The sequence below is a fragment of the Tarenaya hassleriana genome, unplaced genomic scaffold, assembly GCF_000463585.1.
Source record: "Tarenaya hassleriana unplaced genomic scaffold, ASM46358v1 Cleome1, whole genome shotgun sequence".
Classification (NCBI taxonomy): Eukaryota; Viridiplantae; Streptophyta; class Magnoliopsida; order Brassicales; family Cleomaceae; genus Tarenaya; species Tarenaya hassleriana.
In genome coordinates this window covers 6,864,546-6,890,676 of record NW_010960187.1, presented here as the reverse complement: position 1 = coordinate 6,890,676, position 26,131 = coordinate 6,864,546, and the positions used below count along the sequence as shown (strand labels likewise).

At 38.8% G+C, this 26,131-nt stretch overlaps 6 protein-coding genes across 8 annotated transcripts in view; 3 read left to right on the top strand and 3 right to left on the bottom strand.

Annotated features, from left to right (window-relative positions):
• The first annotated feature begins 5,942 nt into the window (after window positions 1–5,942).
• LOC104825137 lies at window positions 5,943–6,698 on the top strand. The gene is made up of 4 exons (XM_010557422.1): window positions 5,943–5,969; window positions 6,071–6,149; window positions 6,250–6,362; window positions 6,519–6,698. Exons 1-4 carry the CDS (start codon window positions 5,943–5,945, stop codon window positions 6,696–6,698), a joined length of 399 nt encoding a protein of 132 aa, XP_010555724.1.
• A 605-nt stretch (window positions 6,699–7,303) lies between these two features.
• On the top strand, window positions 7,304–10,294 carry LOC104816334 (protein disulfide-isomerase 5-2). Its single transcript, XM_010545095.2, has 5 exons — window positions 7,304–7,639; window positions 8,206–8,309; window positions 8,765–9,135; window positions 9,238–9,545; window positions 9,820–10,294. The coding sequence occupies exons 1-5, from the start codon at window positions 7,412–7,414 to the stop codon at window positions 10,147–10,149; spliced, it is 1,341 nt and encodes a 446-aa protein (XP_010543397.1). The 5' UTR covers window positions 7,304–7,411; the 3' UTR covers window positions 10,150–10,294.
• On the bottom strand, window positions 10,274–12,884 carry LOC104816343 (receptor homology region, transmembrane domain- and RING domain-containing protein 6). Of its 3 annotated transcripts, XR_772278.1 has the most exons (5): window positions 12,566–12,884; window positions 11,966–12,196; window positions 11,245–11,649; window positions 10,480–11,167; window positions 10,274–10,400 (listed from the first exon to the last, which is right to left on the bottom strand). XR_772278.1 is itself a non-coding variant. In XM_010545106.1 (4 exons), the coding sequence occupies exons 1-4, from the start codon at window positions 12,684–12,686 to the stop codon at window positions 10,554–10,556; spliced, it is 1,371 nt and encodes a 456-aa protein (XP_010543408.1). In that variant the 5' UTR covers window positions 12,687–12,884; the 3' UTR covers window positions 10,274–10,553. The 3 variants fall into 3 exon arrangements, 2 of the variants coding, with proteins under 2 accessions (XP_010543408.1, XP_010543423.1); XM_010545106.1 differs by having other exon boundaries at window positions 10,274–11,167; XM_010545121.1 differs by having other exon boundaries at window positions 10,274–11,167; window positions 11,966–12,210; window positions 12,566–12,653.
• Window positions 12,885–17,093: 4,209 nt separating this feature from the next.
• Window positions 17,094–20,558, top strand: LOC104816325 (calcium-dependent protein kinase 11). The gene is made up of 7 exons (XM_010545082.1): window positions 17,094–17,764; window positions 18,371–18,514; window positions 18,619–18,771; window positions 18,875–18,990; window positions 19,082–19,249; window positions 19,813–20,037; window positions 20,258–20,558. The coding sequence occupies exons 1-7, from the start codon at window positions 17,227–17,229 to the stop codon at window positions 20,399–20,401; spliced, it is 1,488 nt and encodes a 495-aa protein (XP_010543384.1). The 5' UTR covers window positions 17,094–17,226; the 3' UTR covers window positions 20,402–20,558.
• Window positions 20,559–20,659: 101 nt separating this feature from the next.
• LOC104816319 (uncharacterized membrane protein At4g09580) lies at window positions 20,660–22,560 on the bottom strand. The gene is made up of 4 exons (XM_010545069.2): window positions 22,032–22,560; window positions 21,441–21,711; window positions 21,171–21,341; window positions 20,660–21,051 (listed from the first exon to the last, which is right to left on the bottom strand). Exons 1-4 carry the CDS (start codon window positions 22,328–22,330, stop codon window positions 20,920–20,922), a joined length of 873 nt encoding a protein of 290 aa, XP_010543371.1. The 5' UTR covers window positions 22,331–22,560; the 3' UTR covers window positions 20,660–20,919.
• Window positions 22,561–22,850: 290 nt separating this feature from the next.
• LOC104816311 (transcriptional regulator ATRX homolog) overlaps window positions 22,851–26,131 on the bottom strand; it is a 4,380-nt gene continuing 1,099 nt past the window's right edge. The window contains exons 3-12 of the mRNA XM_010545056.1: window positions 25,899–26,131; window positions 25,679–25,756; window positions 25,439–25,541; window positions 25,252–25,340; window positions 24,706–24,817; window positions 24,486–24,539; window positions 24,350–24,398; window positions 24,063–24,163; window positions 23,843–23,958; window positions 22,851–23,358 (exon numbers count right to left, since the gene is read on the bottom strand). Of these exons, the coding sequence (XP_010543358.1) occupies window positions 23,001–23,358; window positions 23,843–23,958; window positions 24,063–24,163; window positions 24,350–24,398; window positions 24,486–24,539; window positions 24,706–24,817; window positions 25,252–25,340; window positions 25,439–25,541; window positions 25,679–25,756; window positions 25,899–26,131 (1,293 nt within the window). The 3' untranslated portion in view covers window positions 22,851–23,000. The remainder of the gene's footprint in view (window positions 23,359–23,842; window positions 23,959–24,062; window positions 24,164–24,349; window positions 24,399–24,485; window positions 24,540–24,705; window positions 24,818–25,251; window positions 25,341–25,438; window positions 25,542–25,678; window positions 25,757–25,898) is intronic.

The following is a 26,131-nucleotide window of genomic DNA, read 5'->3' as shown; positions in this document are numbered from 1 at the left end:
GTATTTCCGTTGTGTCATGGACTTGACATCGGAGGTCACGCGAGTGACAGGCGCAGGAGACGCGTGTAGTCGCATGTGATGCGATGGCCAACGTCACGCGAGTGACGGGCGTGTGTGAGACGCTTCTAGTCATATTGATATGACTAGGACCTTTGGCTAACCCTATGATGTGATGTCATATGGGTATGATTGTGTTTGACATATTTGTGACTGATGTGATGTGATTATATATGTATATCATTGTTGTTGTTGGTTGTGAATTATTGAATTAACACCGTTCTCGCTGAGAACGGGTTTACCGGGTTCAACCCGGGCTACTCACTAAGCAGTTGTGCTTAGCCCTCGTGGTTTATATTTTTCAGATCACGAGGATTACGCCTAGCGCATCCGGCAGACGACGACCTGAGAGAGGCAGCATCATGTACGGGATTTACATTTTGGGTTACGGGACTTGTATTTCCCACATTTTGTACGGTTAAATTATAACTATTCGGACATGTGTTATTTTGCGATATTGATCGCCTGTTGTATTTTCCGCTGCTTACTCTATTAGTTGAAAAATGTTTTTGGATTTCGTATTTTTGCTTCCGCAAATTATTATTTTATTTTATATCGTCCATGTGGCACAGCCCGTATACTGTACACGGGTTACGGGTGTCACAATGGCCTGTCTCCAGTGAGGAGATTTAAGAGCTTGAGATATCGTCGTGGGTTCTATGTCCGGGGGTTGGATAGTGGTTGTGGTATTGGCGAATTTGGACGATGGTTTGGTGATTTGATTTTTGGATCTTGTTGTCATGGGATGGCTGTTTCTTGTGGGTAAAGAAATGAGTGGTGGTTCTGTGTGCGAAGGTTGGGGCACGGTTTCAATGGTGGTAAGCTGAGGTGGTAAGGTTGTGGTAGTTTGGGTATCGGTTGTGTTGGCCAACGAGGATAGGTGGTGAGGTGAATGCATCGGGGAAGAGGAGCCAGCGCTCGGTGTTGTTGCGGAAGCATTCTCCGATGAAGGATCTCGAACAGGGGCTGCATGCGGTGGAGACGACGATGTGAGTGTGCCACTGGGAACAAGAGAGTGAGAGGGAGAGTAGGAGGACAGATCTGGTTCCGGCGAGGAAAGAGATGCTGTCGAAGTTGATAGCCTAGAGAAAGGAAACGTAGACTCGAAAAACGTAACATGACGAGAGGAATAAACTCGACACGTGACAGGATTAAGACACAAGTATGCACTTTGTGTCAAGGAATAACCAACAAAAACACACGGGGAAGACCGGGGATCGAGTTTATGGGTGGAGTAAGGACGCAACCAAGGGAAACATAGACACCCAAACGTACGGAGTTTGAGATAATTTGGGGCTTTTTGGAAGAGCATTTCGTAAGGAGATATGTGACCAAGAATTTTGGTAGGAAGCCGATTAATAAGATACACGGCTGTAGGAAATGCAAACGACCAATGAGACCGAGGAATCGAGGCTTGAGTGAGAAGAGATAAGCCCGTTTCCATGATATGACGATGTTTCCTCTCCGATATCCCATTGTGTTCGGGAGTATGAGGAGGAGTAGTCAAGTGTGTGATACCGTGGGAAGAAAGAAATGAACGGAGTGCAATGTATTCGCCCCCGTTGTCGGAGTAAAGGGTTTGAATTTTGAGTTCGAAACGGGTTTCCACTAAGGACTTGAACCGAGGAAAGATCTCAAGGACTTGTGACTTTCGTTGGAGTGGATAGAACCACGTGTACCGGGTGAAATGGTCAACGAAAATAACATAGTACTTGAGACCGTCAAAGGATGTAACGGGAGAAGTCCATACATCCGAGAAAACTATTTCGAGTGGGCGAGAAGATTGAAGAGTAGACTCGGAGAAAGAAAGTTTATGTGTTTTATTGATGCAACACGGTTCACATAACAACGAAATGGAAGACTTAGATGACAATGGAAGAGAAAAATTGGTTACAACTCGATGAAGGACATCGGAGGAAGGATGTCCTAGCCGTGAATGCCAATCCAAAAGAGATGTTTTTATTGTAGACAAAGCAGTAGATAAATGAACCGAAGGAGAGGAGGGACTAGTAGGCCACTCATATACACCGTCTTTAAGGTTTCCGGTTGTGATTAGCGCCCCCGTTGTAAGATCCTTCACCTGAAAATGGAAAGGAAAGAATTCGACGGAAACACGGTTAGTGGTACATAATTGGTGAATTGATATAAGGTTCTTACGTAGGCTAGGAACACAAAGAACGTCGGTAAGGGAAAGAGGCCGAGAGTGAGAGAGGATAGACATAGAACCCGTGTGAGATATCGGATGGTTGGAGCCATCGCCAAGCTCGACGTCCTCCCTACCGTAATAAGGAGAGTGCAGCGCTAGGTTTGCCAAATCCGAGGTGATATGATGCGAAGCACCCGAGTCAAGGAGCCAAGTCGGGGAAGGCGTAGGAGTAGGAACAGTGGTGTGATGAGCTCGAGGTTGCCAAGGCTTAGGCGACGGAGGAGCAGAGGTGTTCCCGATGAGGGCACCGGGAGGAAGGAGATGGCATCGTTTGGCGCTATGCCCTTGAGTGCCGCATAACTGACACTTCCCTTGATAGCCAGTAGTTCTCCGATTTTGTCCCTGTGAAGCTTCATGCGAAGACTTCTGTTGGTGATGCTGCCAATGCGGTCGTGAGGAAGACTCACTGTGACGCGACTGTGTGTTGTTCGCGGTGATAGGCAGAATTGGTGGAGCAGAGTCGGCACTTATGAGAATAGACTCATGATTCAGGAGCTTTTCATGAAGCTCAGTGAAGGAGATCGGGACATCGCGAGCGTTGACAGCATCAATAACGGGCTTGAATTCATCGCCCAAGCCATATAGAACAAGGTCTATGAGATCTTCATGATCAAGGGGTTTGTCAAGGAGGGCTAGTTCATCTCCCTTGACCTTGAAGAAGTGCATGAATTCATCAATGTTCTTTGCTCCCTTTGTGAAGCGCCGCATACTGTCTTTAATCTGCTTGATGTGTCCACGGCTGGATCTGCCGTAAGTGGAGGAGAGAATCGTCCATGCTTCGCTAGTAGAGGCTGCTCGAGCAATGAGAGCCTGACAAGACACCGAAAGAGAACCAAGTAGGGCTGAAAAGATCAGCTTGTCTTGGCGAAACCAAAGGGGGTACGCCGGATTCGGTTTGAGAATTTCTGCCTCGAGAACGGTTGGAGGAACATTGTGTTCGGTCTCCAAATAATCCTGAAGATCATACCCCTGAAGTAGTGAGCGGAATTGCAGGCTCCATGTGATGAAATTGGTGGCCGTGAGTTTGGTTATGTTTGTGACATTGATTGTGATCAATGGAGAGAGGAGATTTTCGGTGGTGGTGTTTGTGGTAGGATCAGTCGGCAATGTGGAGCCAGCGGAATTGGCTGCATCGGCAGACATGATTAAGAGGAAAAAAAAAAGAGCTGATGTCGTGAGACTTCTATGGCTCTGATACCATAAACAATATTAGGGTTTTGAGAAAGTGTTTCTCATTGATCAAGACGTGTACATGATGCAGAATATATATACACTTGAGTATGCTACGATTATGGTAACTAAATAACATGAAATAAGGAGAAGAATATGCAGAATATTAACATCAAATATTTTAAAAGATATCCTTCTATTATTATATAATGGAGGCTATCATAATCCATAAGGTGTATATACATACATACATACATACATATGTACATATATTCACCATAGTGATTATATAGTGAGGATAAGGTAAGGTTTACGTCCACATGTAGGCGTACGTGCGTAGCTTGGTCCTAGTGAGAGTGGCGGAGAATAATGGTCTTCGAGTCGACTTTTCCATATCCATTCTCATCAATCATCTCTTACGTTGCATGAGAAATATGGGAGAGAGAGAGAGAGAGAGAGAGAGAGAGAGAGAAAGAAAGAGGGGAGAGAGAGAGAGAGAGAGAGAGAGAGAGAGAGAGAGAGAGAGAGAGGGAGAGAGAGAGAGAGATTGTGTAGCTGTGCATGCATGCATGCATGGTCGTGGTTGATGGATATAGATAGATTCACTGGAGGAATGCACATGGTTTTCTGCAAATGGTACGAAGAAGATTGCTTTCTCCATACTTTGTTATACACATATACGACACACCATCATTATCCGATAAGGTTTATTATACGTAGATCTCTCTCCTTCATAATATATAAATTGACCTTGTTTCACACTAATGAATACGATTATACGTATATCAACTCGAATTTCATATAATCACAAGTACATAAAATTGAATTGAAATGGATTCAATAAGATATGTAATCGAAATAAATCCGTTTTAAGATATTTGGATATTATTATTTTCTTAAAAAAATTAGATCATTCTAATTCGAAAATAGTTGGAAATATTGAAGCATAAACTGGTTTCCAAAAATAATTTTTTTTAATAAAAATACATAAAAAAAACTATAAATCCCAAATAAAAAACATAAATTTATATTTTTTTTTAAATCGGAAAAGACTGAAGGCTAGCAGTTTTTGTAAAAACATGGAGAGAATAAATAAAACGCGAAATAAATATGAGAAGACTTGCGTATATTTATATACATATGTGTGTGTGTGTATATATAATAAATGGGATGTAGGGTAGGGGAGGAGAGGGTTATGGATAGTACTGGTCCGTGATGAAGTGACCATACTGTTTTGGAGCCATAAATTTATTCCAACGCACTTCCCCTTCCGTTTTGTACGGATTCCGTTTGCCGTTTGGATACCACACCGTGTTTTTTTTTAATCATATATACATATCTATATTTTTATATATACACACACATATATACCTAATTTTCGTTACTTAATATTTTATAACAAATAACTAATTTATATATATATATATTATAATAAAAAATTGAGTTCTAAATAGGTCTATTTGACTTTTATAATCGAGTTTTTTTTTTATAAATTTGGTCAGAATTTCATAAATATTCATTCGAAGATTCAACGACACATTATCTAAATTTTGAATAATCAAATATCATTTTCAAACATGGTAATTTTTCTTTTCACCTTTAAAGGACCCCAATTAATTACGTATCTTGGCACGTAATTAGTTCTATAAATAACCAACACAACTCTTTTTTTTTTCTCTGCATTTTGCACAAAATTAAAATACCGGACTTTACATAAAACCGAATCTGTACGGAACTTTTGGATTTTTTTCAATCTAAAAACTATAACACTTGCGAGAGTTATGATTCGCAAATATAGACAAAAATAAATAATGACAAACACATAATTTATTTTGTTTGAATTAGGATGGCAAATAATTTTATTGATTTATTTTTTTTTCATGAAATTTGGACGACATTCGACAGGATCTGTTTTGCTCTTAACCCATCTCTTGGTGTGTATTTTTTTTTAGAAATGGACATTTAAGTTTAGTTATAAATAATTCAACGGAATCGAATAGACTAAATTAATTGAATTGAACTGAATAATAATAATAATAATAATAATAATAATAATAATAATAATAATAATAATAAATAAATAAATAGATAGATAGATAAGTAAAGGAAATTTCTTCAGACAATGCCCATTTTTGTTAAAAAAAAAAAATCTTCAGAACCACACTCAAATGTGATATGAAACCCGAAAGTTTCCATATATATTTTTTATTTAAAAAAAGCGATATCACAAATATCCACCCCCAATATTTTTTCAAATCTCCATTAGTCCTAATTCAAACACTTTGGATTACATTTTGATAGATACGTACGCGAAAATGTGTCTGTACATATATGTATATAGGATATTAATGATGATCATTTCCATATCAAAAATTGCCATAATCAGTACCTTTACTAATATAGTTGGTGTGTATATATATATGAATATAATATGGCACAAGTATGGTCTTCAATTTCAATAAACTCTTATCCATCTTATATAATCTCTTCCAATTCAACACCACTATCCATGGAGTCAGAGTCGTTCGATCACATGGTACGTATAAACCCTAATTACATCAAATACAATAACAACAACAATGGTGATGATGATGATGATGATGATGGTAACACATGCATGTTTCAATATTTGCACAGGCTTGTCTCTTCAAGATAAATGATGCCCCCTCGACAGGATGGGAGAAATCGTTGAGCAAGGTTTTGTCGACCATGAAAGGTTCTTTGTTCGATCGATTCGATTTGTTACGCTACATCGATTCCTCCAAATAATAATAATAATACTAATAATCGTTTTGATCATATATTATATCATGCAGATGTGAATTTCACGATAGATCGATGGAACAGAACGGTCTACGTACGAGGAAAATTCGATCCCCAAACAATACTTCAAAAGATTCGAGCATCATGTAACAAGCACACCGATATCGTATGGATGGATCCATCATCAAATCATCATCATCATCATCATCATCGTCATCATCACCAAAAACCGAATCCGTATTCACATTATCCATATTATTATTCATCACGGTCCATTAATTGCCCGAATCATTTACCTTCTTATCAATATTACCACAATCAGCCTGTTCAACCATCCTATTACAACCCGTATTGTCCACCGCCTCCTTGTACACGGCAGTTGCATCCGCCCGAGCCGATCTACGAATACCACGTGTACGATCCGCCGGCCCGGAGTTTCCCGCCGTCTCTTCCTCCCCCGAGGAACTTCGTCATGGGCGATTTACAATGTGGTATTATGTAGAAAAAGAATATAAGTTTGGCATCTACTATTTTTGTGTAATCTTTGGTTTTGGTTGTGTTTTTTTTTCCATTTTTGGAAACTTTGGTCTATGTTTTTTTTTTCTTCATTTGTTTAGTTTTGGTTTGTGGCTGACCAATGTGTGCGCCCTTCCAAAAATACATGTTTTTTTTTCATGAGGTGTAATCCGTTTTTTTAATATAAAGATTACCATTGGCAAACAAATATATTCATCTTTATAGCAAGGAAACAAGTAATTAATTTAGATTCGGTTGCACCTCTACATTATAAGAGAATATTCAAAAAATATTACGATAATAAATCTAATCTAAATATTATATAATATATTATCTTAATATTTTGATTGATATCCTAAAGAATGTATATAGGCAAAGTGTGTATTTTATGTAAATACTTTCTAATCTAAGTTTGTATTATATAGTCTTTGTTTGGGCCTATTAGCTTTAATTTGGGCCTTGTTATATTTGGACTTTATGTTGTATCTATTGGGCCGTAATTGGGCTTTCTTATTGTATTTATTTTGAAGAAAAATAGTTTTTGGCCTTTATTGGAAAAATAGATTAAAGTTGAGATAAATTTTTGTAGCGTAGACTTCTGCGGAACTTTAGTTACAGTTGAGTTTTGCTTGGGAACAGAAGGAAAGCGACAAAACCGGAAACTGGGATCACGGCGGAGATAGATCATCGTCCGGCGAGATGCGATCGCTAGGGTTAGGTTTAGGGTTTTGGATCTCTCTTCTCGCTTTTCCGATCTCACTTTCGGATTCTTCGTCTTCTTCTTCTTCGGCCGATCAGCTCACCGTCGACGGGACCGTTCTGCAACTCACCGAGTCTAACTTCGACTCGGCGATTTCCAGTTTCGATTTCATCTTCGTCGATTTCTACGCTCCCTGGTGTGGTCACTGCAAGCGCCTTAGCCCCGAGGTCTGTTCACCGCGATGATCTATATGTACACATCTATGTGTAATGTGTGTGTCTGTATTTGTATGTAAATACGCATCTGTGGGGGTTCGCTCTTGCTCTGGAAATGAAAACACGTGAATTCTGATGGGGATTGAGGAAAACTTTGAACTGTTGCCCCATTCATTACAGCTGCTCGATGTATCTTCGTAATTTTTTTTCTTGTTCGGCAGGTCGAATTTGATTTTAGATTTGATCATATATTCTCGTACGGTTTTCTGTCGATCAGATTTTAGGTTACATTGATGGTATTGTGCGTGCAGTTGCGGCTTTTGCTTCTCTTTTGCGAACCAATCTAAGAAAATATTTCGGTTTTGATTCCATATTCTGTCACTTGCAATGCATTGATCCTATCAAGTCTATGGTTTTGAATTGATAATGTTATATGTCTTACGTTAGCTATGAATCGATAAGGAGTTTTATCCACAGTGTGGCACTTAACTTATTCACATCTTAGGTTTGCTTTCATGTCGTATGTGTTGGATTGGCTGTTGAATCTTCATTTGACCGTTCCGTGAACACTCTTGCAGTTAGATGCGGCGGCGCCGATTCTTGCGAAACTGAAGCAGCCCATTGTGATCGCAAAGCTAGATGCTGAGAGATATTCCCGCCTTGCACGGAAACTTGATATCGAGTATGTTTCGATTGCTCTCTGAATGGTATCTTTAACGTGTTATTCAAACTTATCAGTAACCTCCGGCTCCTCTTTTCCTTTTATATATCTGTTCTCTGGCTTCAACTCTTTCCATTCTCTATCTCGGAATTTCTCTATTGCAATGGCATAGTTAGTAATTGTCTAAGCAGATTCTTGAACAGGGTTTCAACTAGTTTCAATTTTTTACTTTTTTCCAAACCTATCGAGTGTTTATGCCCTGCTGTTCGAAATGTCATCTGTATCTTGGTAATTTACTCAATCAATTTGTTACGCAGGTTTGTCGGTAATTGTTTCTATTCATTTTTAAATCGTTTCAATGGATCCGGTTTTCCATTTTCAGTTGTATAGTCAGTGATGTTCTTAACATGAGTTGTGATCTTGTTTCTTTCTCATTTTAGTTACTTTTCACTTACCTGTGTTTCGTTTTCGGGCAGTGCATTTCCTACACTCAAGCTCTACAACCATGGAGTTCCAATGGAGTATTATGGACCAAGGAAGGCCGATTTACTTGTCCGTTACCTGAAGAAGTTTGTTGCTCCGGATGTCGCAGTTCTGGAGTCAGACTCTGCTGTCAAGGATTTCGTCGAAGATGCCGGGACTTTCTTCCCTTTGTTTCTCGGGTTCGGCTTGAACGAGACAGTGATGTCTACTTTGGGTGCAAAGTACAAGAAAAAAGCATGGTTTGCTGTTGCAAAGGATGCCTCTGAGGATGTAATGGTCTCTTATGATTTCGATAAGGTTCCCGCATTGGTTGCCAAGCATCCGAAGTACAACGAACGGAGCGTGTTCTATGGACCCTTTGAAGGTTAGTCATTATCGTTGGACCATCAGTCCGAAAATCGAAATGGTTTATGGAATCGGTTATGAGTACTATACTGTTTGATTGCGTGAATTTCTCGTTTTGCAGATGGGTTTTTAGAGCAATTCGTGAAGCAGAATTTCCTTCCTCTGACTGTGCCTATAAACCGTGATACCCTGAAGTTACTGAAAGAGGACGAGAGGAAGATTGTTTTGGCAATCGTCGAAGATGAAACTCACGAGAGCTCGGGTAAACTGATCAAGGCGCTGAGAGCTGCCGCAAATGCTAACCGTGATATGGTGTTTGGGTACGTCGGCGTTGAGCAATTCGACGATTTTGCCGACTCATTTCACGCGGATAAAAAGTCTAAGCTGCCTAAGATTGTTGTATGGGACGGAGATGAGGAGTATCATCAGGTAAGTTAGTCGTTATGAGCATTATAGTTAGAGGGTTCTGTTTTCGGTTTTTTCCATTCGTTTTTTATATGAGATTTAGGTTTGATTTGAGGTCGTTTTTAAAGATAACGTCTGCATCTTCCAAAGAAATTTTCGATTTTTTCGATTATTTCTCTGGTCGGTGTATTCAGTTTTTATATCGAATTCTGTTTAGTTATGGTTATATGTTCACGAAACATACTCCTTTTCAACGGTTCTAAACTCTGAGTTAACACGGGGCCTTATGCTTAAACAGGTAATCGGGGTCGAGACCATCGAGGAGGAAGATCACCTAACCCAAATCTCGCGGTTTCTCGAAGGATACAGAGAAGGAAGAACAGAGAAGAAGGGAATCAAAGGGCCGACATTGATGGGATTCATAAACTCAATGATCGGGATCAAGACAGTGTACATCGTCGTGTTCTTGGTCGCCGTTCTTATGATAATAAGGAGCCTTGGCCAAGAGGACGAGCCTCCTCGTCCTCGGGTGAGGGCCACCACATCGGCAAGCCGTGAACCCACCGACCAGACCGGTGTCGCTGAAGGTGAGAGCAGTGAGCTTAAACCCAGAGACAAAGAGGATTGAGAAATCATAGAGACAGTGGAACTCTTGTTTTTTTCTTATTTTTCTTCCTTTCTAGTGTCTACGCTCCATGGTTTTATTGTCTTCCATGTTATGATACTTCTTCATACATGAGACATATATCATATGAATAATTTTTAATTTATTACCATATGAGCTTTTGATAGTTCTACACACCAAACCTCTCCAACCAAACTCTGAACTCAAATCTCACACAAAGATTCTACAGAACATCACGGCTCAAGAATCACACCCTGGAAACAGAAGAAAACTGGGTAATCTTATCACTATATGTACACAAACCAAAGTTAGATGGAGCTCGAGGAGGCACACCTGGTGAAAGCCGGTCGTGTTTCTCGGGATTTCTTTCGCTCCGAGTTGAAAGTTCAGTGACCGTGTTTTCGGGGTTAGCAGTCTGGAAGAGAGTTAGCTGAAGCAAAAGACGAGAATGTTCCAGCCGACTCACTGTGATGAAGTGGGTACGCCCTGTAACTCGACGACCGCACCCTGCTAGGCGAGGCATTGCTTGGGCTTGGCCTACAATACGTGTATCTCGTGCTGAGAGGTGACATGGGAGGGTAACCCAAGGAATGAGGTGACGAACCCAAGTGCGGAGAGTTGCAAGATCTTCGGGAATAGCCATTCCTGAGATCTGCTGAACTCCGGCTCACGGGTATAGGAGGGGATCGGCGGCGGTAAGACCCCTGAGACTGATGCAGATACTGAATGTTTGCGTGTGAGTGAGAGTGGGGAAGACATATGGGGACTGTGTGGGGAAGCCGAGTAGTGGAGGGTGAGGGAGATTGGTGTGTGAAAGCTATTGGTAGATCAGAAGATGATTGCAATGGGGTTCTCGAGGCCGTTAAAAGAAAAGACGATGAAGGGGACGAGCCTGCAGAAAGCAATGGTGTCCGCTCTGACGCGGGCGGGTCACTGTTGCTGATTCTTGCATCGCGTTTGCAAACTGGGCAAAAGGATCTCCACATACTGAGCCAAGAGTCGACGCACGCAGAATGGAACTCTGTCAAATGCAAACTTCTTTTTCAGCTATAGATTTCTGGTAAGAAAAGTTTATTTGAAGTAAACAAAAGAACTTACTATGATGACAGGGTAGGATCCTGAGCTTGTCCCCGACCCGATAGTCCTCGATGCATATTGCACATGTAATTGAAGTAGTGCCCTCTTCAAGATCACCCGTGAATACTTGAACAGGCATGCGTTTTAACAAGTCTACAGATATGCGAGAAAAGCCTCCGCCAAGAGAAGACCGTACATGCCGGCGTCTAACCCGATGCCTTCGGACAAAGAAGCAAGTAGCGAGCACAGCGGACATTGCAAGTAGAGAAACAAAAGAGATTGCCATGATTGACCATGCTGAAGTTTCATAACTCGGGACAAGCCACAACTCCATATCAGTCCGGCCAGCATACTTTTCGAGCATCTCTCCCGATGCTTTAGTGACGAATACAGCATGTATATGTACACCCGATGGGTTTCCTGCCACTGCATTTGGTTGGCAAGATAGTAAGCTATCGATTTTCCGGTTAAAGATGTTTCAGAGAGACAAGCAGTGAGCTGACAAAGCCCTAAGAGCAGCCAACATAACTTTGCAAATGAACATAAAAGACACATCTTTAATGTAAGTGTCAGTTGACACCAACCTAAGACACCATCAGCAACGAAGTTCGTCGTATCAGAAGTACATCATGCCATTCTACCACTTACGAAAACCCAATTACCCAAAACCCTAACCGATAAATTACAACGAGCTTAAGGGTTAAGAGATTACGACATAACAGCCAAGGAAAAATAGTATTACTTGATACTAAGACGCCATTGTTCTCGTTGTCATAGACGATAGCAGCTTTATATCCAGCCTTTTGAGCCCTTCTAACTTTATCCTCGAAACCGCAGCCACCTCGGATGATCAATACATAAGGCGAAGTAACATCCGATCCTTTCGCCACCGTATTTGTCAAATCCGAGCACGCATCAAGAGGCTCCGCCGCATACAGTACCCCGCATTCACCAGAACTTTTGATCATTGGAGCTGAAAACCGAAATCTTCATGTCATGAAGCAATCGAATTCAACAACGTCATTCAACATCAAGACCCATAGATCTGGTTTCCGAACAGGCGGTGTGGATAGAAAAATTCTTGAGGGAATCATAACCAGAAAAGGTAGCGGATACAGTAATTTCTTTCTAAAAAAATTCAAACATCCTCAAAAGAAATTTTCTCCATTCGCCTAATTCTATTATCTCTAACCCTTATCAACATCAACTTGCTAGATTTAGTAACACCAGTTATTCATAAATTTCCAGGAAAACTCAATCTCGACCCAGTTATTTTTCTCCGGACCCAAACAAAAAGGAGAAAATATCTATGGGCAGTATAGCTAGAGCTGAGAAAACTCACTGAAATTTGCTTCCATGGCGTCAAAGGAGAGAGTGATGTTCTTCCCAATCAATACAACTTTCGCGGAGGCCAACTGAGAAATAATCAGCAGAGACCAAACCCAAATCGTAGTGCGATTCATGCTTCCCCCGGATTCGATCGGATCGAAACGCCTACAACGAGCAAGTTCGCGGCAGAAGCAGCATAGAAAACGAAGGAAATCTATCGAGAAAATCAGAGAAGATTTAGGGTTTTAACGGAAGAGATACATCAGCTTCCATTGGGCATTGGAGGAGGGGAGACCAAGCCTTGACAATATCTTGTAAAAATGATCAGAAAATTCTTTCTTTTATTCTACTGTCTTTTCCACGTTCCAAAAATTTATATAAAACGAAAGAATCTGAAAAAAAAACTAGAAAAAAAGAAGAATAATTCAAAATATTTGTAATATTTTTTCCTTGTTACATTTTAAAAACATAAATTAAGATAATTCTTTTCATAGAGAACGGTTCATCGTCTCGAAATATAATTCATAATTATTAAAAAAACTTGGAAATTATATTTGTAATAAATATAAAAAATTATTTGGACATAATTTGAGAAAATAATCTTGTTTTCTTATATCGTGTCTTCAAGATACGAATAAATTGTAGATTGAGAGCTCAAAACAAAAATATATATGTTTTTATTCTGCGAGGAAAAAATTATATATATATATATATATTTGATATTTTTAATGTTTCTCATTTCATACAAAAAAAATAAGAGCTAAGATGTAATGACATATTTCATTGGTATGATAGTTAATTAGTTATAAATGGTAGTAACGATTTTAGTTGTAAATCCAAAAAAGGGAGTTATTTTTAGTTGATTTTTCAATCAAAACGGCTTTCAAATATTTTTGAAAAATCAACTTTATACAAACTTGATTGGTTTTTTTTTTTTTGGTTTTTAGAATCCAAAAATTCTAAAATCTCCAACCATTCATAGCCTAAGTCAAAAGGATATTGATAAAATATAATCATATTACTTTTCATGATTGTAACACAATAATAATTTATTACCGACGAAAACTAACATGTACACAAATACAAGCAATATTTATCCAACTAAGACGTATACTTTGTTCTGAGTGGAATTTTTATTCTTTTTAAATGTTTTTATGATGGTTCATTCTTGACTTGAGACTTTTATTTACATCCATTGAATCATTAATCACATTCCTATACATATCTTCAAACAATAATCTCTTCCATAATTTTGTATAAAAATATTTCGTTCAATTTTCTTTCTTTTTATATTTTGATAATGTAAAACCTTAATTTTTAAATGTTAAATATTCGTTAATAAAATCAAATATAAATAACTTCATATAAAAATATTGTGTTCTCTAAATGATTTATAGATTTGTTTTGTGTGTATGATTTCGGTTTTGTATTTAGTTTAGACTTGGAAACTAATTAATTTTCAAAATATTGGTGTTTTTCGGTTTACATATTGTCGTTTCTGTAAAAAAAAAACGTGATCGATGAGGTCAATATGACTGACTCACGAGTCCAGGCGATAGCCATATTTTTTTTATGGCTCGTGAAAATTGGGCTGCAACCAAGGTGGGTCCAAAACGGGTTGGCCCAAGCCATAGGCCCAGCTGGTCCGTTTTGTACCTCTAATATCCAACATTTTGGAATGTCTAGAAAGAAAACTTGCCAACTTCTCAATTTAAAATAAAACCTGAATTTTAAAATCATGAGCAATGACGTGTCGATTTTGTCCCTAGTTGAAAGCACTTCTTGAAAAAAAAAAACCCTAAATCTATGTTCTTCTTCTTCTCGAAGCCCAATCTCCATGGGCAAATTTAGGGAAATTTTCCCTCGCGAGGGATCCAGCTGACATCAAAGGTGGGTCGATAGGGTTTTTTTTTTTCCAATGGAAAAAATTGGAGAGAAGCCATTTTTTGGAGTAACCAGGTATCCTGCACCGAAATCTAGATTAATCATGAGACCGAGATTAAGCCATGTGATTAAAATTACTATCCCCTCCTCAACTTGAGGATCGAACTCATTTTTGATTTGAAAATCAAAGCAAAAAGCTCTCATTTTCGGTTTAAAAAGCTATTACATGTGTTATCATGTTTAAGAATTTTAGCTGTGTGAGTAGTTGTCGACTGTTGGATATGGTGAAGGAGATTGATTTGGGATGAGTATGTATGCAATGAGTTGTGGTAGTGTATGAATTAACAATGGGTTGCACGTTCATCTCAATGTGATTGAGAAAAAAAAAACGAATTTAAAGAGATTTGGTGAAACCACGTATAATCCATCTCATTATGCAAGTGGCATTTGTTTTAATTTTTACTTAGTCATTAAAAACTCAAACAGTTAATGAATATTTTATTTAAAAATAGTTAGTGGTAGTAATAATAAATAATTTGGATAGATGTTTCTTTTCAAGTGCAGATTCAAAATCTGTATTAGAAATGAGTTTTGTTATAGCAGAGTCACTTGCTTACAAGAGTCACCTGATTTTATATAATCCCACGTCAGAATTTCTTGAACATCGAATGCCCGATTCTTAAATTCGTTTAATATTATTTAAATAAATGAATTTGGTGAGTGGAATCTAATGTAATGTGTAATAGATGTTTGGCGATATTGGTGAAAGCGTCAGACCAAAACAGATGTCTGTTCCGAGCACGAAGCAGCTGCTGCTGCAGAGAGACGTGAGCTCGTGGAGAACATGTTCTATTTTCATGTTTTTGTTTTATCATGTCACATGCATGGAATTTTCTGTCACGTCGGTCGGTGGATTTTATATATTTATTTATGTTATTTTTTTTTTGGTAATATTTGTCCCCAAATGGGATTTGAAATATTTATTTATGTTATTACACTAACATTCACATGTTTGTGTATATATACCCAAATTAGTACTGCGAATTTGTGACTCATTTATTATATATGCTAGAGGAGTTTTTTTATCGTTCTAGAAAATATTTTTGTTTACATGTTTTAGATATTTAAATGTTTTTAAGGAAATTTATTATTTTATCCTTGGTTAAAAATATCAATTTCAATAGAGTATTAAAGGGAATGTGGTATTTTTAATTATTTTTAGAATCATGAAAAAATCTTAAATATTTATTTAGAAACGGATGCAGTATCAAGATTCATTATGGGGATGGTTCCAAAATTATATGAGTTTGATACTTATAGATCTCTAATATTTCCAAATGTATTAATTGGATATGGTAAATAATAAATATCTTCCACATAATTAATGAGGAGAACATGGAAGCAACCTACGCAAATATTCTCTTACCACGAAAATCATTTTTAGTTTATTTATGAACAATTATTTTTTATCGATAAATTAATTAAACGTGTATAATATATGGCGGAGTTGACCCAAAAGGGAAAAATGTTTGTTAGACATTTTGACGTTCTGAAAATTATATTTATTTTCTATATCGTATTTATATTCTATTCATGTTTAATTTTTATAACAAAAATATATATTTTTATAAAGAATTGTTCTTTTCATTACATGTATTTTATTTGAATTTTCATATTTTGAAATTCATAATATATTCAAATCTATTTAATTTAGTTTAACAAAATGATATCCAATAAAATTTTAACTCGTATTTTATATATACTAGTTAAAAAAATATCATAGCTAAAAATGTCGACGTGTTCTCCATTATGCACGACTCTATTGACGTGCCTGCCTATTGCCTAATGCCTAAAGAAAAGAAATCCAAACGTCCAAACATGAATTCGTATTGGCACTAAAATAATACAATTTTTAAGCTTAATATTAACATTTATTTTAATTAAACGCACCCATTTCGCATGAACACTTGTTAATAAATATTTAAGCTAATTCTATATATGATAATAATATATGTCGTCTTATAGGAAATATAAAATAATGCATTGTTGAGGTAATGGGCGAAAACGAAGTCCTTTGATTTATCATCTTAGGTTTGACCAAATTTGTCACGAGCTCATGTCTTATTCTTGTATGAACGTATTCAATTTTATAATTATCATTTAAAATCTATTAAAATACGATGACTATTTCCAACGTATGATTTTTTTTTAAATTGAATTAATTGAATTTGATGTGATTGTAAAAATAATCTATAAATAAACCAGACCGATTAGGAATATATTTTGGAAATGAATCCAAATTTGACAATAAATTAAATAAATATAATTTAGAAAAAATAAATCTTTAAATAAAATGAATGGTAAAGGAAAGATTCCCTCGCCGGGATCTATGATTGTGACAACAATCCAATATGGAAATAATTTCTTTATCAAAATTATTATTTTCTTAGTCGGCAAAGCCATCAAAGTTAGATTCCATATAAAGCTAATTGAAATTATTTATGACAGTAACTTATTTGAACATTTTCATATGTTAATTGTAAAAAATAATTATTTTATTTAGAGGAAAAAAATAAATTATCTGATAGCTTAAACACTGATTTATCATAAGATTATGGTATTTAAATAATAATGATTAATAATAAGAAGAGAGGAGAGTCAGTCAAGTCTTGGAAACAGAGGAGAGAACTTCCGCGCTCCTCAAGTCCTTGCCTTAAATAAAAGGAAAAAAGTCCATTCACGAACACAGAGGAACAGATCAAAGCTCTGAAAAATCCAAGATCGCAATCGATGGATAAACCAAACCCTAGGCGTCCTTCGAGCAACGTTCTTCCTTACGAGACGCCCAGATTGCGCGATCATTACCTCCTCGGCAAGAAGCTTGGGCAAGGCCAATTCGGTACCACCTATCTGTGCACCGAGAAGTCCACCGGAGCCAATTACGCCTGCAAATCCATCCCCAAGCGCAAGCTCGTTTGCCGCGAGGACTATGAGGACGTCTGGAGGGAGATTCAGATCATGCACCACCTGTCGGAACACCCCAACGTTGTCCGGATCAAGGGCACGTACGAAGACTCCGTCTTCGTACATCTTGTCATGGAGGTCTGCGAAGGCGGGGAGCTTTTCGATCGGATTGTGGCGAAGGGCCATTTCAGCGAGCGCGAGGCCGCGAAGCTGATCAAGACGATTCTTGGCGTCGTGGAGGCTTGCCATTCGCTTGGTGTTATGCATAGAGATTTGAAGCCTGAGAATTTCTTGTTCGATAGCCCTAATGACGATGCAAAGCTTAAGGCCACCGATTTCGGCTTGTCCGTCTTCTACAAGCCAGGTTGGGTCAATTTCGCATTTCTTTTTTTGTTCTTTGATCCATTGCTTCGATTGTTGGGTCAACTGATTGCTTCACAATTATCTGAAAATGATACGTATTTGTTTGTAAGATCAACTGTATTCTTTGTAATTGTAGAGAAATGTGTGTTTGGTACGTCCTTCAAGGGACAACCGAATTCTTGTCAAACCATTTCAATTCAACTGTCAATGTGTGTTTGTAGAAATGTGAAATTGCTGTATATTGTTCCTGATGCTCGAGGATTGCCATTTTTTGTTTAGGCCAGGCTTGGCAGTTATGAGCTGTGTTGAGTTTACATAAATCATTTTGAGCAGAGATCTTTGTAAACTCAAACTAATGGAGTGTAGGAGTTCCATGTTATTGTTTGTTCTCTTCATTTTTCAACGTCATTCGGGTGCTTTATATAACATTGCCATGGTTCTGTTTAGAAATGTTTAAGGCATCGTCTTTTCTAATATATGAAGCCTCATGCAGTGATTGATCGTTCTTCGATACTTCTTCGTATGTTTGCTTTTAAATTATGACGACTCTCCGAAAATCAGAAGGGTCTGGCTAATGAAAGTGCTGTTGATTTGTCTTGCTCTTCAGGACAGTATCTATTTGATGTGGTGGGAAGCCCGTATTATGTTGCCCCTGAGGTCCTGAAAAAATGTTATGGACCAGAAATAGATGTTTGGAGTGCCGGTGTTATACTTTACATCTTACTAAGTGGAGTCCCGCCCTTCTGGGCAGGTATTTATCAACACAAACCCTACCTATGTTTCCTAACAAGTTTAATGTTTACCTGGGAACCTCCTCACCTATATGGATTATGCATGTTTGTATTCGGGTTGCAGAAACTGAGTCCGGAATCTTTAGACAGATATTGCAAGGGAAGTTAGATTTCAAATCCGACCCATGGCCTAATATCTCAGACGATGCTAAAGATTTGATATGCAAAATGCTCGAAAGGAACCCCAGGAAACGCATTTCTGCCCATGAAGCATTGTGTAAGTCGTTTTATGAGTCCTTTTTCCCCTTTTTTTGTGCTTCCATGTTTTTATCATTGTTAATACCTCTATACTATAAGATTTGTGTTTCTCTGAATGTTAGGTCATTCGTGGATTGTCGATGAACTGGCTGCACCAGACAAGCCTCTTGATCCAGCAGTCTTGTCTCGACTAAAGCAGTTTTCAGAGATGAATAAACTTAAAAAGATGGCCTTACGGGTACAAACCCATTAATACATGTTCTCTTTTCCCCATGTCTTCTATTTGTGTTCATTCGTTAATTATGTAACGGGGGATTGCGTTCTCACAGGTGATTGCTGAGAGACTTTCAGAGGAAGAAATTGGTGGTCTGAAGGAACTATTCAAGATGATAGATACAGACAGCAGCGGTACAATTACCTTTGAGGAGCTTAAAGCAGGTTTGAAGAGAGTCGGGTCTGAACTGATGGAATCAGAAATCAAATCTCTAATGGATGCGGTATGAGACTAAATCAAACTTTGTTTTTCATTTGAGGATTCTGCTTTCATACGATGTACGTCTCACAACAGTGAACCATCCTTCATGTTATTGTCAGATTGTGATAAGTGCTTTATGACTTGCAAATCAAAATGGTGCTACTAATATCATTGTTGAATAGAGGAACTTGGTTATTTGAATATCGTTTCAGTCCCTCATAATGCTTACGATCACAGTTTCCTTAAACCCGTTATGGCATTTCCGTCCAAAGGCTTTCATACGAACCCAAATGTTTCCGTATTAGTCAGATGAGATAAAACTTACTTATAATAGCCTATTGCAATTAAACCGTTATTCTGAGAACTGTTTCGTGACTGCATTCATTTGTTTCATGGACTATTATTGTACCACAGTGATCTTGGTGGTCGGTATTTAAAGACTAATGATCTTCAGTGACTGCTATGTTTGTGGAGTGGTCTTTCACCATTTCAATCACGACTTCAAATGCTTTCTTGATTCATTTCCAATCTCGATCTGTGTCCTTTGTTGATCGGTTCTTTTAACATGCATGATTGAAATGTCAGGCGGATATAGACAACAGTGGGACAATAGACTATGGGGAATTCCTAGCAGCGACGTTGCACTTGAACAAGATGGAGAGGGAGGAGAACTTGGTGGCTGCGTTTTCATACTTTGATAAAGACGGGAGCGGATACATCACAGTGGATGAGCTTCAACAAGCTTGCAAAGAGTTCGGCCTCTGCGATTCCCCTATCGAAGAGGTGATCAAGGAGATTGATCTCGACAATGTAAGTTCTCTTCTCCTCTCTCGAAACCTGTATGCGTCGTTGACAAAGAATCGATCTTTGGTTTAGACCCATGAAGTAAAACCAAAATATAACCAGAACCGTGTCATGGGTCGGGGATGGTTTAGCTTTTAGAGGCCATGAGACGTAGATTCTTCGTGAATTGCGTCGAATCCCGAGTCCTTTGTGTAATGATTTGGCTTAACGATTTTTATATGGATAGGATGGGAGGATTGATTTTTCGGAGTTTTCGGCGATGATGAGGAAAGGAGAAGGGATTGGGAGGAGCAGAACGATGAGAAGCAACCTGAACTTCAACTTGGCTGACGCCTTCGGAGTTGGTAACGCTACCCAAAACGATGACTGATTTGTGGAATCATCTCCATTTCGTAATTTTTTTGCTGTCTCCAACTGTTTCTATGGAAAGTTTTTTTTCTTTTTGGTTTGTAGAAGAGCAACATCCTCCCGATTTTGTTGTAGTATGATGATTCCGGTCTTATATTTGAACAATCCTTTTGATTTCAGTGCTGATGTTCTTCATTCTAAAGCGACACTCTGTTTATTTACCTTATCAGGAAAGGGAAGAAAAAGAAAACTCGGAGAATTTAAAAGGAGAAAAAAAAACCAATACACAGCAATTACTATGTTTTCTTCCTTTGCTATAGAACCATTCTTTAAAATTTCTACACAGAGCAATTGCTACAAGGAGAAGGAGATGATGCCAAATAAGGAAGGATTTCTTCATTTCTCTTATAAATGGACCAAAGCCATGGAATTGTTTCAGAAAGGCGATCTTCTTCTGGTAGCTCTGATCTCAAAAAGCGCCCTGCAGCCTCTTCAAGCTCGTTCTTATCATCGTACGTATTCTGTATAGCCGATCCATTTTCATTCGTACACTTTCTTTCTCTTCAGGAGGGCTGGGAGTACGGAAATGGATCCGATGAGGAACAACACCGACAAAGTCTTGAAATCATACAAATCTTTCACTGATCTGAGATCTCCGAGGGCCAGACCGGCCTGTACACAACAACGCACCAGAAACGTATAACATTAGGGAATACAATTGTAATGTAACATATACCATTAGGGTAGAAACCATCATTTCAAATAAGAAAGAAAGAAAGAAAGAAACTCACTCTAACGGTGATGTATGCGGCTGGCATTAGCCCGACCAAAGTTGCCAGGAAGAACACGTGAAAGGGTATGTCGACAATGGGAGATGCCAAATTGATGAACAGGTTTGGGAGTGTCGGTGTTATCCTTAAGAACAGCATGTAGTTCAGAAGTTTATCTCTTCTTTTCGCAATCTGAATCCGGACAGAAAATCGAGGATCACAGCATCAGAGAAAGATCAAAGAGGAACACGAGAACGGTAAAGACGCCTTGTTCAGACACGAGTAGACTACCTCTGTCTGGAAAAGCCTGAGTTTGTCAGGCCACAGCCAGGAAACAAGGGGCCTTCCAACTAATTTTGACAGAAAGAAACAAGAACAAGCTCCGGCTGTTGCATTGAAGACAACCAAGACAAAGCCCCTAATTACGCCAAAGAGGGCTCCAGCCAACAATGACATGAAGATTGTTCCAGGAATCATGAATGTTTGCATGAAGATGTAAGTTGAGCAGTAACCCATCATGAAACGAACTGGGTAATCACTCGCATAGGTTCCGAGGTTATCTCTGCATTTGTTTTAGATCAAATCTGTGTTAGCAAAGCACCAAAAATTCTCAAACACGATGATAATGATGCTGTAAACTGATGGTATGATGCCTATTTTCAGATCTAATCTCATCCAACACTGTTAATCTCTAAAAAGATTGGAACTTTCTACTTGGGATCTGGATTCATGGGAGTTGCCTAAGCTAAACATCAGCTGTAGCTATAATCTTAAAGCCCATCAAACACAAGACCCAGAAATAGAAACACGATTCCTCAGTTTCCAAATTACCAAGCATGAAAATTCACTACTCGGGCTAAGGAGAGAAAAGGAGAGACTCACTTGAGCAATCGGAGATCGGAGATGGTTTTGGGAAGCTTGAGCTTGCCATACTCGGCGGCGGGCATGGTGAGATAGATACACAACAGTCCCGTGGAGAAGACGATGAAGACGCCGGAAAACGTCGCTAACTCCCACCGCGAGAGCGGGAATCTACCAGATTTGGGTCCCTTACCCGTCGAAGAGTCGCCGTCATCGTCGGCGAGGTCTTTCACCGCCGAAGAAGATGACACGGCGGCGCTCTCTTCGTCCCTCGTGAGCAACCTACCACCGTCGCCGGTCAGATTCCGAGGAGCCGCCATTGGAGAATGCTCAAAGAGAAATAGAAAAAGCCCTCGCTCCGATGAGATAGTCAGATGCGAGCGTCGTCGTCCCGATGGATTCTCTCTGTCTCTGAGGAATTCACAAACAAATCTGTGGAAATTTTAGCCTCTTCGTTGATACTGCGTTTGAGCTTTTTCGTGTTTCTTTTTTTTTTTCTCACGTTTTTCTCTATTTTATTCCCACAAAAGAAAAATAAAACAATATTTTTATAATGTTCGTAATTTCACAGACGACGACTGAAAAATTACGACCGAAGCGGCGAAGCATATGCCCTTTTGTTGTCCTCATCTCTGTCTCCCTCTCACTGTTGACTTCTTCTTATTGTTCGGTTCGGGTAAACCGAAAAAAACCGGCCAAGCCCTCAATTGGGCCCTATAATCTCGGTTTAATCCGGTTTGGAAATATGGTTTTGGTTTGGTTTGAGTTTAATTCGTACGTATAGTAAGCAATTGAAGTAGAGCTATTATGCAGGAGTTAATCACAACTCTTTTGGTTGAATAAATTAAAATTTCTAGCAAATTTAACCAATAAATTCAGTTCTCACAACTCCATGAGAATATTTGAGACGATTTCCATGGTAACCTCTTTCAAACCCTTTCAACATGTGCAGATACAACATAACAAAAATCTTCTGCAGAGATCTCAAACTCAAAGAAAGCTTCTTTGGAAGTTGCCAGAAGAGAACCTTGAAGCTAAACCTTCGGCCATTCCATCCGAGTCGAGTTTCACTGCCTTCCGCCCGGCTGTGAGATCATTCTCACGATCCCAAGGCTTCCATGGATGCTTCCCGACCCATTCTTCCTTCTCGGTTCCATCTTTGGACGTCGATTTCTTCTTCTTATTCTTCTTCAAACGGCTCGATGTCCCTTCCTTGTATTTCTCCACTAGCGATTTTGATCGTTTCTCCTTGTTGTATTTGTCCACCAGCTCGGCGTCTAGGCTTCTCTGACTCTTATGCTCCTCGTTCGAAGCGAGTGCAGTCGCCTCATTGTATGCCTCCAAGTAACTACAAACGTCAAAAATAACAACAATGAGTCCGAGTCTGTTTTCGATATTTTCCAGCTATTATCCACGTGATCATGACAAACAACTATTCATACATCAATGCGAGAATATGTTCAAATTTAATGGCATTTGACTGGCTGTAGGAACACTAGGACAAAGGTATGTTGCAATTATGATAGCCCCTGTCCTAGGTTTCAACCAGAAGGATTAGGGTTCTCTGCGTATAGAGACTTGCACCTGTCAACTAGCTCAATCTTTAACGGCTTTGACCCATTTAGTTTTTACACATTATATCTTTTTGGTAAGAGAGTAAGTCATGCAAGATTCTTGTCCTGCTACATTTTCCAACAACCTTAGTCAGTGTCGACTCTTCTTTGAGAAACATTAGGGGTGATGAATTATCAAGACGGATTCAAGATCGAAATCCGGATCTACTTGGCTTAACACATGCTACGTCAAAAGTGAAAAAAATACCAGAATCTTACTTTGTCTTTGCTTTCTGAGCCCTATCCAAAGGAGTATCTGTCCAGGCGCTAGTGTCCCCACGTCCTTCTCTAGCGTTTCTGCTAAACGTTGTGGTTGAATGCATGGCAACACCAGGCTGTGAAAGATGAAAAAACCCAGATGGATTCGAGCATTCGAAGCCTGAAAAATGTAAAAGCCTTAAGTTGAAAGATGTTTCAGAGGTGAAGGACGGGACATTACCTTCCTTTCTGGAGGTAAGGTGGTCATCCATTCATCTCGTTTAGGTACAGGTTTGACCTCGGTTGCCGCAAGCAGTTCTTCATCACCCTCCATTGATATACCTGCAAACCGAAAAAACATCACCATACTCTTACCGCTTGTACTCACTTAGGCTGGTTTAGGCGATTCGACCAATAAAATGAAGTATCCAGGCCCCTTTCTGGAGGTAGGGTGGTATATTAATTAAATTCAAATTCAGATGAGGCATCAGCCCGGAAAAAAAGTATCATATTGTGACTCATCATTACCTTGTGATCTCCTCCATTGGGCAGCTTCACGCATCGACTTTAATTCAGCCTGCAAAAACAAGTATGTTAATGTACTTAATTTCTACCAATACATTGTCCTGAATTATCATTAGAAGATTTTGGTACTATTGCAAACCTTAAATGCTTCCTGTTCCTCCTTGAGTTTAATCTTCTCATCCATTGCTTTTCGCTGCAGGAATAAAATATAAGATACTGCACCTTAGGTACCATCACAAACATACCAAGTTTTGTAACCTTATAACTCATCTACCATGTAACTCGAGAACAGATAAGCAAGCATTGGCAGCTCACGATCAAGTAGCTTAAAGCTGTATAGTGTGTAGTCAATAATTCACCTTTTCTGGATCTTGGAGTTCCTTAAAAGCTTTGTTCAACAAAACGAAAGCTTGTTGGGCCTGGGGATGAGAGCATTTGTCTGGGTGAACCAGGAGAGACAATTTCCAATATCTGCAAAAAGATTATTTGTCAGATCTACCTCGAGCCATAAATCATTATGGGCAATCTATAGGTACATCCAGAAATAATGGATATACGATATGATAATCCTAACATGTTTGCTTGTGCCGCTCAAAAACTACCCATAATGCAATTGTTCACCGTGATGGATAAAGACTACAAAAAAATGGGTACCAGAAGATCCTCAATCTCAGAGTTTCATTCAGAAATAGGACATTGTTTCATGATTGAAAGATTAAAAAAACTAAACAATAGTGTGTTTCAATTGAATTGGACATTTGGTCTAATTATGTTTTGAGCTTTAACTTAGAGAGCACTTGATCTAATTGTTTATTTAGAATGAATTTAAGCATGATTTAAAAGTTGTTAAATAACTGATAATATTTTCTTGATTCCAAGACTTTAACAAGGATGAAGGACCCTACCTTTTCTTAATATTTTCTGCAGACATATTGTGGTTTACTCCTAAAATGTCATATGGACTCTCAGCTTCAGCTTCCATGATCCGAGTGACCTGGTTAAGTACGAAGAAGAATCTGTGAAAACCTGTTCTTGCAGGACATTTTCAAAAAAAAAAACATGATACTTAATGCAGAAAGGAAAACTATTAACCTCCTCAAAACGCTCTGCCTCGTTAGACGATGCAACTTCTGCAACAACAGCCGGTGGAGCAGGTCCAACAAAAAGCTCTGAATCTTCTTCCAGCTCAGCTTCTCTGAAGCATTTTCAATAAACATTTATAAACCACGAGCTGTACAAGTTTCCAAACAAGAAATGCTAGGCTGAGTAGCGTACACAGAATCAGATACCATGAAATTCTAGCAACATTGACAGATATTTGATCAAAAGTACCTAAGTTCAGCTTGAGCCTCTGTTAGCTTTGCTGCTGCAGCAAGTAACTCAGCAGATGGCATTGCAGGTCCAATCACTCTGCATTCAAATAACACAGCAATGTTTGTTGTCTATACAACATTTGGATATAAATGGGAATTACATTTCCCAAATTCCAGGACATGTATGTCAAATTCAATCCACGGAGAGCCATTTTCAAACAAGAAGAAATGGTAATCACCTTCTCTTTGGACCAGGAACATCATCAGATGGATTTGATCCCAGTTCACTTTCACCAGCCAAACCCTTAGTCTGATCATTTGCAGCATCTGCTGGGTCCGCTTCCTTTGACATGGCGGCGTTGTCATCGTTATGTTCCCCTTCTTCCTCTACGCCTTTAATGAGATGTCCCACTTCATCCAGAGTAGGAGAAGCACCAGATGGTAATAGAAACACTCTATCCCCACACTCTTT